At 41.1% G+C, this 15,295-nt stretch overlaps 1 protein-coding gene and 1 long non-coding RNA gene across 3 annotated transcripts in view; one reads left to right on the forward strand and one right to left on the reverse strand.

Annotated features, from left to right (window-relative positions):
• Window positions 1-15,295, reverse strand: part of PHEX (phosphate regulating endopeptidase X-linked) — a 224,096-nt gene that overhangs the window by 7,076 nt on the left and 201,725 nt on the right. The window contains exon 20 of the mRNA XM_007991285.3: window positions 14,502-14,606. Within this exon, the coding sequence (XP_007989476.1) occupies window positions 14,502-14,606 (105 nt within the window). The remainder of the gene's footprint in view (window positions 1-14,501; window positions 14,607-15,295) is intronic.
• Window positions 1-15,295, forward strand: part of LOC103231704 (uncharacterized) — a 62,644-nt gene that overhangs the window by 5,614 nt on the left and 41,735 nt on the right. The gene's annotated exons all lie outside the window — the stretch shown is intronic.

A 15,295-nucleotide genomic window follows, 5' to 3' on the forward strand; every position in this document is an offset into this window, starting at 1 on the left:
GGAGTTCACTCATGATTTGGCTCTGTTTGTCTGTTATTGGTGTACAGGAATGCTTGTGATTTTTGCACATTGATTTAGTATCCTGAGACTTTGCTGAAGTTGCTTATCAGCTTAAGGAGATTTTGGGCTGAGACGATGGGGTTTTCTTAATAATCATGTCGTCTGCAAACAGAGACAATTTGACTTCCTCTCTTGCTATCTGAATACCCTTTATTTCTTTCTCTTGCCTGATTGCCCTGGCCAGAACTTCCAACACTATGTTGAATAGGAGTGGTGAGAGAGGGCATCCGTGTCTGATGCCGGTTTTCAAAGGGAATGCTTCCAGTTTTTGCCCATTCAGTATGATATTGGCTGTGAGTTTGTCATAAATAGCTCTTATTATTTTGAGATACGTTCCATCAATACCTAGTTTATTGAGAGTTTTTAGCATCAAGGGGTGTTGAATTTTGTCGAATGCCTTTTCTGCATCTATTCAGATAATCGTGTGGTTTTTGTCATTGGTTCTGTGTATGTGATGGATTGTATTTATTGATTTGCATATGCTAAACCAGTCTTGCATCCCAGGTATGAAGCCAACATAAGCTTTTTGATGTGCTGCTGGATTTGGTTTGCCAGTATTTTGTTGAGTATTTTCGCATCGATGTTCATCAGGGATACTGACCTAAAATTTTCTTTTTTTGTTGTGCCTCTGCCAGATTTTGGTATCAGCATGATGCTGGCCTCATGAAATGAGTTAGGAAGGATTCCCTCTCTTTCTGTTGTTTGGAACAGTTTCAGAAGGAATGGTACCAGCTCCTCTTTGTACCTCTGGTAGAATTCGGCTGTGAATCTGTCTCATCCTGGACTTTTTTTGGTTGGTAGGCTATTAATTGCTGCCTCAATTTCAGAGCCTATTATTGGTCTATTCAGGGACTCAACTTCTTCCTGGTTTAGTCTTGGGAGGGTGTATGTGTCCAGGAATTTATCCATTTCTTCTAGATTTTCTAGGTTATTTGGATAGAGGTGTTTATAGTATTCTCTGATGGTAGTGTGTATTTCTGTGGGATCAGTGGTGATATCCCCTTTATCAATCATTTTTTATTGCATCTATTTGATTCTTCTCTCTTTTATTCTTTATTAGTCTGGCTAGTAGTCTATTTTGTTGATCTTTTTGAAAAACCAGGCTCCTGGATGCACTGATGTTTTGAAGGGGTTTTCGTGTCTCTATCTCCTTCAGTTCTGCTCCAATCTTAGTTATTTCTTGTCTTCTGCTAGCTTTTGAATGTGTTTGCTCTTGTTTCTCTAGTTCTTTTAATTGTGATGTTAGGGTGTCAATTTTAGATCTTTCCTGTTTTCTCTTGTGGGCATTTAGTGCTATAAATTTCTCTCTACACACTGCTTCAAATGTGTCGGAGAGATTCCGGTACGTTGTGTCTTTGTTCTCATTGGTTTCAAAGAACATTTTTATTTCTGCCTTCATTTTGTTACTTACTTAATAGTCATTCAGGAGCAGGTTGTTCAGTTTCCATGTAGTTGCGGAGTTTTGAGTGAGGTTCTTAATCCTGAGTTCTAATTTGTTTGCACTGTGGTCTGAGAGATTGTTTGTTGTGATTTTCGTTCTTTTGCATTTGCTAAGAAGTGTTTTACTTCCAACTATGTGGTCAGTGTTGGAATAAGTGTGATATAGTGCTGAGAAGAATGTATATTCGGTTGATTTGGGATGTAGAGTTCTGTAGATGCCTATTAGCTCCACTTGGTCCAGAGCTGAGTTCAAGTTCTGGATATCCTTGTTACTTCTGTCTCGTTGATCTGTCTAGTGTTGACAGTGGGGTGTTAAAGTCTCCCACTGTTATTGTGTGGGAGTCTAAGTTTCTTTGTAGGTCTCTAAGAACTTGCTTTATGAATCTGGGTGCATATACATTTAGGACAGTTAGCTCTTCTTGTTGCATTGATCCCTTTACCATTATGTAATGCTCTTCTTTGTCTCTTTTGATCTTTGTTGGTTTAAAGTCTGTTTTATCAGAGACTAGGATTGTAACCTCTGCTTTTTTGTTTGTTTTTTTGCTTTCCATTTGCTTGGTAGACCTTCCTCCATCCCTTTATTTTGAGCTTATGTGTGTCTCTGCATGTGAGATGGGTCTCCTGAATACAGCACGCTGATGGGTCTTGACTCTTTCTTTATCCAATTTGCCAGTCTGTCTTTTTTAATTGAGGCATTTAGCCCCTTTATATTTAAGGTCAATATTGTTATCTGTGAATTTGACCCTGTCATTATGATGCTACCTGGATATTTTGTCGATTAGTTGATGCAGTTTCTTCATAGTGTTGATGGTCTTTACAATTTGGTATGTTTTTGCAGTGGCTGGTACTAATAGTAGTGCTTCCTTCAAGAGTTCTTGTAAGGCAGGCCTGGTGGCAACAAAATCTCTCAGCCTTTGCTTGTCTATAAAGGATTTTATTTCTCCTTTACTGATGAAGTTTAGTTTGGCTGGATATGAAATTGTGGGTTGAAAATTCTTTCCTTTGAGATTGTTGAATATTCGCCCCCTCTCTCTTCTGGCTTGTAGCATTTCTGGAGAGAGATCCACTGTTAGTCTGATGGGCTTCCCTTTGTCGGTAACTCGACCTGTCTCTCTGGCTGCCCTTAACATTTTTCCTTCCTTTCAACCTTGGTGAATCCGATGATTATGTGCCTTGCAGTTGCTCTTCTCGAGGAGTATCTTTGTGGCGTTCTCTGTGTTTCCTGAATTTGAATGTGGGCCTGCCTCACTAGGTTGGGGAAGTTCTCCTGGATAATATCCTGCAGAGTGTTTTCCAACTTGGTTCCATTCTCTCCATCACTTTGAGGTACACCAATCAAATGTAGATTTGATCTTTTCACATAGTACCATATTTCTTGGAAGTTTTGTTCATTTGTTTTCACTCCTTTTTCTCTAATCTTGTCTTCTCGTTTTATTTCATTGAGTTGATCTTCAATCTCTGACGTCCTTTCTTCCGCTTGATCAATTTGGCTGTTGATACTTGTGTATGCTTTACAAAGTTCTCGTGCTGTCTTTTTGAGCTCCATCAGGTCGTTTATGTTCTTCTTCTCTAAACTGGTTATTCTAGTTAGCAATTCATTTAACCTGTTTTCAAGATTCTTAGCTTCCTTGCATTGGGTTAGAACAAGCTCCTTTAGCTCGGAGCAGTTTGTTATTACCCACCTTCTGAAGCCTACTTCTATCAATTCATCAAAATCATTCTCCATCCAGTTTTGTTCCCTTGCTGATGAGGAGTTGTGATCCTCTGAAGGAGAAGAGGCATTCTGGTTTTTGGAATTTTCAGCCTTTTTGCACTGGTTTCTCCCCATCTTCGTGGATTTTCAGGCTCCTTTGCTGCAGGTCTGCTGGAGTTTGCTGGAGGTCCTCTCCAGACCCTGTTTGCCTGGGTATCACCAGCAAAGGCTACGATTGCTGCCTGCTCCTTCCTCTGGAAGCTTTGTCCACAGAGGGGCACCTGCCAGATGCCAGTCAGAGCTATCCCTGTATGAGATGTCTGTCGGCCTCTAATGGGAAGTGTCTCCCAGTCAGGATACATGGGAGTCAGGGACCCACTTGAGGAGGCAGTCTGACCCTTAGCAGAGCTTGACCGCTGCACTGGCTGTCAGGCAGGGACGTTTACATCTGCTGAAGCTGTGCCCACAGCTGCCCCTTCCCCCACATGCTCTGTCCCAGGGAGATGGGGGTTTTATTTATAATTCCCTGACTGGGACTGCTGCCTTTTTTTCAGAGATGCCCTGCCTAGAGAGGCAGTCTGGTCACAGTGGCCTTGCTGAGCTGCTGTGAGCTCTGCCTAGTTCAAACTTCCCAGTGGCTTTGTTTATACTGTGAGGGTAAAACTGCCTACTCAAGCCTCAGCAATGGCAGACGCCCCTCCCAACTCTAAGCTTAAGCATCCCAGGTCAACCTCAGACTGCTGTGCTAACAGCGACAATTTCAAACCAGTGGATCTTAGCTTGCTGTGCTCCATGGGGGTGGGACCTGCCAAGCCCTGTACTGCAGGGAATCCCCTGGTCTGCCAGTTGCGAAGACTGTGGGAAATGCACAGTATCTGGGCTGGAGTGCACTGTTCCTCCTGGTACAGTCTCTCATGGCTGCCCTTGGCTAGGAACGGGACATCCCCTGACCCCTTGTGCTTCTGGGGTGAAGCAATGTCCCACCCTGCTTCGGCTCGCCCTCTGTGGGCTGCACCCACTGTCCAACCAGTCCCAGTGAGATGAACCAGGTACCTCAGTTGGAAATGCAGAAATCACCCACCTTCTGTGTCAGTCTCACTGGGAGCTGCAGACCAGAGCTGTTCCTATTAGGCCATCTTGCCTAATTTTTTTTTTTTTTTTTTTTTTTTTTTTTGGAGAGACGTGGTTTGGCCATGTTGGCCAGGCTGGTCTCAAACTCCTGACCTTAGGCAATCCACCCACCTCGGCCTCCCAAAGTGCTGGGATTACAGGCTGTGCCCAGCCCAAAATCCAAGTTCTTGAGTAAAAACTACAAGAGCCCCACTGCTGACTCATGTTGGACATGGAGAGTGAACAAGAAATAAACTTTTGTTGTTTCTGCAGCATAACCTACTTTATCCTGACTTGCCATATGACTTGAGATATGATATGGTCTTTATGAATTGAACTAGGACACATAAATATGGAAAAAATATTCTAAGTGGAGGGGGAAGTGGGAGCCAAGATATGTTTGAGGGGAAAGAGAACAAGACATTCAACTAGGCTGGAGTATATGGTGCATAACGGGCAGCATTGGGAGAGGAAGGACAGTGTCAGATTTCTGAAGTCCTGAGCAGCTGGCCAGAGTGTTTAAACTATATTTAAAAGTCATTCTTGAGTAGGAAAATAATAAAATCCAGATTTTTAAAAAGATTTATCTGGCAGGGGTGTACAATGGAAGGAAGAAATTAGAGACTAGTTAGATTATTTATAGATACGAGGAAGAATGGATATCCACTAAATAAGTAGAAAATAGAATGGAAAGAAGTAGAAGGATTAGAAGAATATCTGAGAAAAATGAGAGGTCTCAGCAACTACAGGAATATAGAAAGCAGGAAAGGTGATATGATGTTGTTGCTTTTGATGAAGATAAACCACTAGTCACATTGGTTCTGAATTTGACTTTGAATATGTTTTGTAATGTGATTCCTTAATTTCCTCAGAAGCTGGCTAATGTGAAGTAGTTTCTGGCATTTGATTTTACCTCTTTTCTTATATTATTTCCTCTTATACTCTTACACTATAATATAGTATTGTCTTTGCTTCATATATCACTTAAGAGACTTCTGAAAACACATTATGCCTGCTACTGTTTTCTTAGTACCTTCCCAGGAGGGAAAGTAATTTTACCCCTTATAAGCAGACTTACTTTAAAGTGCAAAAGATTGAAAAATCTCCTCATTCTGTCAGTGGGAAAAGATCCAAGATAAATTTCTCACTAGTGATATAAAATAGCTTTCCACTCCCCGCCCCCCCAACCCCCCGCCAAATCTCTTTAGTTTAAAATAAATCAGATATAGTTTGCTATTATATCTGGAAACATTTCAGAATTACAAGTAACATCACTATCAATTAGTTTATTTTTTTTACAAAGAGATATCGTGGGCTAGGATGTAAATAGTAAGAACTGATAGATCACTGTACTTTGTCCTCTAGAGCAGGGGTTAGCAAACTTTTTCTGGAAAGAGACAGATGGTAAAGATTTTAGGCTTTGAAGACTATAAGGTCCCTGTTTCAACTATTCAACTCTGCCACTGTAGCACAAAACCAGCTACAGATCATGAATAAATGAAGGAATGTGGCTGCTTTCCAATAAAACATTATTTACAAAAAGACAGCAGGCCATATTTGGCCCTAGTTTGCCAATCCCAACTCTAGAAAGTTCTATCTATGAAAACTAAAATTCTTGAACATTTGGAGAGCAGTTAGGTACTCAACTGCATGGTAATGAAAGTAAGTGTAAAAGGAGTTGAAGATAAAATAAAATAAGGACTGGAGTCCTTGGGAAGATGTGGAGGTAATGGAACTCAATATGGATCCTAAAGGATGAAGCTTACATTGAATAATCTTACATTGAATAATCATCTGAGGGGGAAGAGTAGGAAGGGTTGCATTATAGAAGGAGAATCAGAAGCAAAGCCAGAGAGACAGTAATGGGCATGACATTGTAGGGTAGAAGTGAGGATACTTGCCCCATTAAGGCTGAGTTTTTTTCTCACCCAATGAAGTTATGGGAAATTGAATTGGATTGGGTGGAGTTGGAAATTTGGGAAGCCAGATGGAGGTGTTTGGCTTCAATGTGGTAGGCATTTGGGAGCCACTGTAGTTCTTTCAAGCAGGTTGGTAATGAAATAAAAGTGGGATTTCAATGGTATGTAAAACAGTGGTTAAAAAAAAAATGCTGAAGTCAGATTAACATTCCATAAGGCTGTTGGGATAATCCAGAGTAGAGGATATTAAGATTAGGCCTATATATGATGAGATAGGGTAATGGGAATGCTATGGACTAAATGTTTCTGTCCCCCAAAATTCTTATGTTGAAGCCCTAATCAATGTGACGGTATTAGGAGTTGGGCCTTGGGGAGGCAATTAAATCATGAGGGTGGAGCCCTCATGAATGGGATTAGTACCCTTATAAGAGGCCAGAGAGCTAGCTAGCTCTTTCCACCATGTGAGGACACAGAGAAAAATTGGCAGTGTGCAACCCAGAAGAAAGCCCGCACCAGAACTCGATCCCACTAGCACTCTGATCTGAGACTTCCAGCCTCCAGAACTGTGATAAATTTGTTGTTTATAAGCCACCTAGTCTATGACACTTTTACACTTTGTTATAGCAGCCTAAACTGTCTAAAACAGGAGAGAAGATGTTGAATCTGAAAAGCACTTAAAAGTATAAAACATCGAGAAGAACTAGAAGATGGCCAAATAGGAACAGCGCCGGTCTGTAGCTCCCAGCTAAATCAACGCAGAAAGTGGGTGATTTCTGCATTTCTAAGTGAGGTACCCAGTTCATCTCATTGGCACTGGTTGGACAGTGGGTACAGGCCACAGAAGGCGAGCCTAAGCAGGGTCTGGTGTCACCTTACCCAGGAGGTGCAAGGGGTCAGGGAATTTTCTCCCCTACCCAAGGGAAGGCATGAGGGACTGAGCCTGAGGAACTGTGCACTCCAGTCCAGATACTGCACTTTTCTCATGGTCTTCACAACCTGCAGAACAGGAGATTCCCTCCGGTGCCTACCCCACCAGGGCCCTGGGTTTCAAGCACAAAACTGGGCGGCCGTTTGGGCAGACACTGAACTAGCTGCAGGAGATTTTTTTGTTGTTCTTGTTTTTCTGTGTGTGTGGTTGGTTTGTTTGTTTGTTTTGATACCCCAGTGGTGGTGGGAACGCCAGCAAGACAGAACCATTCACTCCCATCGAAAGCGGTGCTGAAGCCAGGGAGCCAAGTGGTCTGGCTTGGCGGGCTCCAACCCCACAGAGCCCAGCAAGCTAAGATCCACTGGCTTGAAATTCTCACTGCCAGTACAGCAGCAGTCTAAGATCGACCTGGGATGCTCGAGCTTGGTGGGAGAAGAAGGGGCATCCCCCATTGCTGAGGCTTGAGTAGGTGGTTTTACCCTCACAGTGTAAACAAAGCCACTGGGAAGTTTGAACCGGGAGGAGCTGAGCAAAGCCACGGTAGCCAGACTTGCAGATGTCACCTCTCTGGGCAGGGCATCTCTGAAAAAAAGGCAACAGCCCCAGCCAGGGAATTAAAACCCCCATCTCTCTAGGACAGAGCACCTGGGGGAAGGGGCAGCTGTGGGCACAGCTTCAGCAGACTGACTTACACATCCCTGCCTGACAATTCTGAAGAGAGCAGCAGATCTCCCAGCACAGCGTTCGAGCTCTGCTAAAGGTCAGACTGCCTCAAGTGGGTCCTTGACCCCCGTGTATCCTGACTGGGAGACACCTCCCAGCAGGGGCCGACAGACACCTCATACAGGAGAGCTCTGGCTGGCATCTGGCAGGTGCCCCTCTGGGACAAAGCTTCTGGAGGAAAGAACAGGCAGCAATTTTTGCTGTTCTGCAGCCTCTGCTGGTGATACCCAGGCAAACAGGGTCTGGAGTAGAACTCCAGCAGACCTGCAGCAGAGGAGCCTGTTTGTAAGAAGGAAAACTAACAAACAGAAAGAAATAGCACGTCCACTAAAATACCCCATCCGAAGGTCACCAACATCAAAGACCAGAGGTAGATAAATCCACAAAGATGCAGAGAAACCAGCACAAAACGGCTAAAAATTCCAAAAACCAGAACACCTCCTTGCTGGCAAGGGAACAAAATTGGACGGAAAATGATTTTGATGAAGTGACAGAAGTAGGCTTCAGAAGGTGGGTAATAACAAACTGCTCCGAGCTAAAGGAGCTTGTTCTAACCCAATGTAAGGAAGCTAAGAATCTTGAAAACAGGTTAAATGAATTGCTAACTAGAATAACCAGTTTAGAGAAGAACATAAACGACCTGATGGAGCTAAAAAAGACAGCATGAGAACTTTGTGAAGCATACACAAGTATCAACAGCCAAATTGATCAAGCGGAAGAAAGGACGTCAGAGATTGAAGACCAACTCAATGAAATAAAACGAGAAGACAAGATTAGAGAAAAAGGAGTGAAAAGAAATATGGTACTATGTGAAAAGACCAAATCTATGTCTTATTGCTGTACCTAAAAGTGACAGGGAGAATGAAACCAAGTTGGAAAACACTCTTCAGGATATTATTCAGGAGAACTTCCCCTCCCTAGCAAGACAGGCCCACATTCAAATTCAGGAAATACAGAGAACACCACTAAGATACTGCTCGAGAAGAGCAGCCCAAGACACATAATAGTCAGATTCACCAAGGTTGAAAGGAAGGAAAAAGTGTTAGGGGCAGCCAGAGAGAAAGGTTGGGTTACCCACAAAGGGAAGCCCATCAGACTAACAGAGGATATCTAGGCAGAAACTCTACAAGCCAGAAGAGAGTGAGGGCCAATACGCAACATTCTCAAAGGAAAGAATTTTCAACCAGGAATTTCATATCCAGCCAAACTAAGCTTCATAAGTGAAGGAGAAATAAAATCCTTTATAGACAAGCAAATGCTGAGAGATTTTGTCACCACCAGGCCTGCCCTACAAGAGCTCCTGAAGGAAGGACTAAACATAGAAAGGAACAACTGGTACCAGCCACTGCAAAAACATACCAAATTGAAAACATACCAAATTGTAAAGACCATCAACACTATGAAGAAACTGCATCAACTAATGGGCAAAATAACCAGCTGGCATCATAATGACAGGGTCAGATTCACACATAATAATACTAACCTTAAATGTAAATGGGTTAAATGCTCCAATTAAAAGACCCAGACTGGCAAACTGGAAAAAGTCAAGACCCATCAGTGTACCGTATTCAGGAGACCCATCTCACGTGCAGAGACACACAAAGGCTCAAAATAAAGGGATGGAGGCATATTTACCAAGCAAATGGAAAGGAAAAAGCAGAAGTGGCAATCCTAATCTCTGATAAAACACTTTAAATGAACAAAGATCAAAAGAGACAAAGAAGAGCATTACATAACGGTAAAGGTGTCAATGCAACAAGAAGAACTATCCTAAATATATATGCACACAATACAGAGCACCCAGATTCATAAAGCAAGTTCTTAGAGGCCTACAAAAAGACTTAGACTCTCACACAATAATAGTGGGAGACTTTACACCCCACTGTCAATATTAGATAAACGAGACAGAAAATTAACAAAGATATTCAGAACTTGAACTCAGCTCTGGACCAAGCGGACCTAATAGGCAATCTACAGAACTCTACACCCCAAATCAACTGAATATACATTCTTAGCACCTCATTGCACTTATTGTAAAATTGATCACATAATTTGAAGTAAAACACTTCTTAGCAAATGCAAAAGAAAGAAAATCGTAACAAACAATCTCTCAGACCACAGTGCAATCATATTAGAACTGAGGATTAAGAAACTCACTCAAAACCACACAGCTACATGGAAACTGAACAACCTGCTCCTGAATGAATACCGGGGTAAATAACAAAATGAAGGCAGAAATAAAGATGTTCTTTGAAACCAATGAGAACAAAGACACAAAGTACCAGAATCTCTGGGACACATTTAAAGCCGTGTGTAGAGAGAAATTTATAGCACTAAATGCCCACAAGAGAAAACAGGAAAGATCTAAAATTGACAACCTAACATCACAATTAAAAGAACTAGAGAAGCAAGAGCAAACACATTCAAAAGCTAGCAGAAGACAAGAAATAACCAAGATCAGAGCAGAACTTTAGGAGACAGACACATGAAAACCCCTTCAAAAAAATCAATGCATCCAGGAGCTGTTTTTTTAAAAAGATCAACCAAATAGATGGACCACTAGCCAGACTAATAAAGAATAAAAGAGAAGAATCAAATAAATGCAATAAAAAATGATAAAGGGGATATCACCACTGATCCCACAGAAATACAAACACCTCTATGCAAATAAACTAGAAAATCTAGAAGAAATGGATAAATTCCTGGACACATACACCCTCCCAAGACTGAACCAGGAAGAAGTTGAATCCCTGAATAGACCAATAACAAGTTCTGAAATTGAGGCAGCAATTAATAGCCTACCAACCAGAAAAAGTCCAGGACCAGACACATTCACAGCCGATTCTACCAGAGGTACAAAGAGGAGCTGGTGCCATTCCTTCTGAAACTATTCCAAACAATAGAAACAGAGGGAATCCTCCCTAACTCATTTTATGAGGCCAGCATCATCCTGATACCAAAACCTGGCAGAGGCACAAAAAAAAAAGAAAATTTCAGGCCAATATCCCCTGTTGAACATCGATGCAAAAATCCTCAATCAAATACTGGCAAACCAAATCCAGCAGCACACCAAAAAGCTTATCCACCATGATCAAGCTGGCTTCATACCTGGGATGCAAGGATGTTTTAACATATGGAAATCAATAAACATAATCCATCACATATACAGAACCAATGACAAAAACCACACGATTATCTGAATAGATGCAGAAAAGGCCTTTGGCAAAATTCAACACCCCTTGATGCTAAAAACTCTCAGTAAACTGGGTATTGAATGGAACGTATCTCAAAATAATAAGAGCTATTTATGACAAACTCACAGCCAATATCATACTGAATGGGCAAAAACTGGAAGCATTCCCTTTGAAAACCGGCATCAGACACGGATGCCCTCTCTCACCACTCCTATTCAACATAGTGTTGGAAGTTCTGGCCAGGGCAATCAGGCAAGAGAAAGAAATAAAGGGTATTCAGATAGCAAGAGAGGAAGTCAAATTGTCTCTGTTTGCAGACGACATGATTATTAAGAAAACCCCATCGTCTCAGCCCAAAATCTCCTTAAGCTGATAAGCAACTTCAGCAAAGTCTCAGGATACTAAATCAATGTGCAAAAATCACAAGCATTCCTGTACACCAATAACAGACAAACAGAGCCAAATCATGAGTGAACTCCCATTCACAATTGCCACTAATAGAATAAAATACCTAGGAATACAACTTACAAGGGATGTGAAGGACCTCTTCAAGCAGAACTACAAACCACTGCTCAAGGAAATAAGAGAGAACACAAATGGAAAAACATTCCATGCTCACGGATAGGAAGAATCAATATTGTGAAAATGGCCATACTTTCCAGAGTAATTTAGAGATTCAATGCTATCCCCATCAAGCTACCATTGACTTTCTTCACAGAATTGGAAAAAACTACGTTAAACTTCATAGGGAACCAAAAAGGGCCCATATAGCCAAGACAGTCCTAAGCAAAAAGAACAAAGCTGGAGGCATCACGCTACCTGACTTTAAACTTTACTGCAAGGCTACAGTAACCAAAACAGCATGGTACTGCTACCAAAACAGATATATAGACCAACAGAACAGAATAGAGCCCTCAGAAATAACACCACACATCTACCACCATCTGATCTTTGACAAACCTGACAAAAACAAGCAATGGGGAAATGATTCCCTGTTTAATAAATGGTGTTGAGGAAACTGGCTCACCATATGCAGAAAACTGAAACTGCATCCCTTCCTTATACCTTATACAAAAATTAACTCAAGATAGATTAAAGACTTAAACAAACATAAGACCTAAAGCCATAAAAATCCTAGAGGAAAACCTGGGCAATACCATTCAGAACAGAGGCTTGGGCAAAGACTTCATGTCCAAAACACCAAAAGCAATGGCAACAAAAGCCAAAATTGACAAATGGAATCTAATTAAAGTAAAGAACTTCTGCACAGCCGAAGAAACTATCACCAGAGTGAAGAGGCACCCTACAGAATGGGAGAAATTTTTGCAATCTATCCATTTGACAAAGGGCTAATATCCAGAATCTACAAAGAACTGAAACAAATTTACAAGAAAAAAACGAACAACTCCATCAAAAAGTGGGCAAAGGATATGAACAGACACTTCTCAAAAGAAGACATTTATGCAGCCAACAAACATATGGAAAAATGCTCATTATCACTGGGCATTAGAGAAATGCAAATCAAAACCACTATGAGATACCACCTGAAGCCTATTAGAAAAGTCAGGAAACAACAGATGCTGGAGAGGATGTAAAGAAATAGGAACGCTTTTACACTGTTGGTGGGAGTGTAAATTAGTTCAACCATTGTGGAAGACAGTATGACAATTCCTCAAGGATCTAGAACCAGCAATCCCATTTGACCCAGCAATCCCATTACTGGGTATATACCCAAAGGATTTTAAATCATTCTACTGTAAAGATGCCATGTACCCGCATGTTTATGGCAGCACTGTTCACAATAGCAAAGACTTGGCACCAACCCAAATGTCCATCAATGACAGACTGGATAAAGAAAACGTGGCACATATACACCATGGAATACTATGTAGCCATAACAAAGAATGAGTTCATGTTCTTTGCAGGGACATGGATGAAGCTGGAAACCATCATTCTCAGCAAATGATCACAAGAACAGAAAACCAAACCCCGCATGTTCTCACTCATGAGTGGTAGTTGAACAATGAAAACACATGGACACAGGGAGGGGAACATCACACACTAGGGCCTGTTGGAGGGTTGGGGGCTAGAAGAGGTATAGCATTAGGAGAAATACCTAATGTAGGTGACATACCTAATGTAGGTGACGGGTTGATGGGTGCAGCAAACCACCATGGCACATGTATACCTATGTAATAAAACTGCACATTCTGCACGTGTACCCCAAAACTTAAAGTATAATTTTTTAAAAAGTATGAAACATCTGGCTTCTGGAATACATGTTATAAAAATGAGGACAGATGCATCAAATAAGACCTAAGAATCCAGGCTTTCTAACCAGGAAAATCTAAATATAGGATGAAATGATAGAAACAGGAAGACTAAAAGGTAAGTCATGTTGTTGACTAGAGTTTTGTTGACATCAGGATGCTAAATAATAATTTATTTAGTGTTTTTATATTAGCTTTAAGAAATAAAAGACCCCAGGCAAGCAAGAATCCTTTGACCAAAGTGAATTATAGAAGACTTGTGTGAGAATGAGCTTACTTAGCAGTAAAAGCAAAGACTTAGGAACAAAAGGTTGTACGATGAAAATTTTTGTCTAGCTTTGAGCAAAGACCTGTGTGAGAATGAGCTTACTTAGCAGTGAAAGCAAAGACTTAGGAACAAAAGGTTGTACTGATGAAAATTTTTGTCTAGCTTTGAGCATACACATACACATTTGCCCACTGTGAGGCCATTCATTAGAAAACCTTTATTGACCTATCCCTGACTTCTTTGAAGAGGTTGCCTGTATGTTTATGACATGAACCAGTGTAATAACTAATAAAGATTTGGCACTTGCCTCATTAGCCAGAGTCTCAAACTCAGAATTGTGCTGTATTTCGTGCACATCTTCCTTTCAATTTCTGCTCCAAGAGCCTATTAAACTCACAAAAGAGTGACATGACTCTCCTTGCCTTTGTTCTTTTTCAGCTCTAGGGGTCTCTGCATATGCATTAGATAGTTGGGAACATGACCCTGAGGGTCCCCCACAGGCTGAGAGTGGTGGCATAAAGTCAGCAAATGAGGCAAAGGAGAAGCAATATAGGAAAGGGCAGGCCGGTGAAAGCCAAAGAACAAGTTATTAGAAGTGGTTACAAATAGTATCAAACACATTAAGAAGTCAAGATACATTGAGGAACTATCAAATGAATTACCGCAGGGCTAGTAACCCATTTGATTTAAAAAATACCAATACACCTTGATTCAATCAGTTAATTAATTATGTACTATAGAACGTTAAGGAGGTGAGATTTACCCTAAAAATAATCAGCAAGATAAAACTTTCATGAAAAATCAGTCATACCATTAAACTTTTTGAAATCTTTGATCAAGGGAGCAAATTCAAGTCCTGCATCTCATCCCTGATGCCCCTTCCTCAGTCTACTCACATGAGCATAACTCAGGAAGAAGAGCTGGTTGTTGGTGAATGTGATGCCTGGTAGAAGGGGTTCCTCAACTCCCTGCCTTCTGTCATTTATCCATTTCCTGTAAGCCTGGTGAGAGAAGAGGAAGAGATGAGTCTCTGCAATGGTGGGTTTTTCTCTTTTCTCATCTAGCACAGGAATAGTAAATATCTACTCCTGCCACGTGCAAAATGCATCATGTCAAAATTTTCTTTAAGAAAGGAAACACATGGAAACACAAGTCCATGTCCTGTTGCTTACCAGTGAGGCAGGTACACCTGCAGAAAGGCCTTATGCTCAATGTATACCAAAGCAGCTGGACCAAAGCATTCAGATGTTAAATAACTCTTGGGGAAAAAAAGCTGTTCTTTCTCTTCCTACCAGGGGACAAACAAATCTAATACAATGGCAAGGCCCCTATGGCAATACATTTTGGGGTCTGCATATCACCTTTTTTCATTTTGACATGTAAGAGAAAAACTATCATCTTCTAGTGCCCTCATTTTATAAAACAAAGTATATTTCAACTAGAATATAGGAAGGATATAACCGGGAATAACAGTCTGGTCATTAAATTGAATGCATTTAGCTTTATGAAATCTTTCTGCATTATCCTTATGCTTCTTATTTGACCACAAACTAGTGGATGATGAAAACGTTATTATGAACTATCACTTGGCCCAGTATATGAGAACCACTGCCCTCTGGTCATAATTTAGAAGTTTGATGTTTTCAGAGAAATTTATAGGAGGACTACAGAAACACCTCTACTCAGGAAA

The sequence above is a fragment of the Chlorocebus sabaeus genome, chromosome X, assembly GCF_047675955.1.
Source record: "Chlorocebus sabaeus isolate Y175 chromosome X, mChlSab1.0.hap1, whole genome shotgun sequence".
In the NCBI taxonomy this organism is placed as follows: Eukaryota; Metazoa; Chordata; class Mammalia; order Primates; family Cercopithecidae; genus Chlorocebus; species Chlorocebus sabaeus.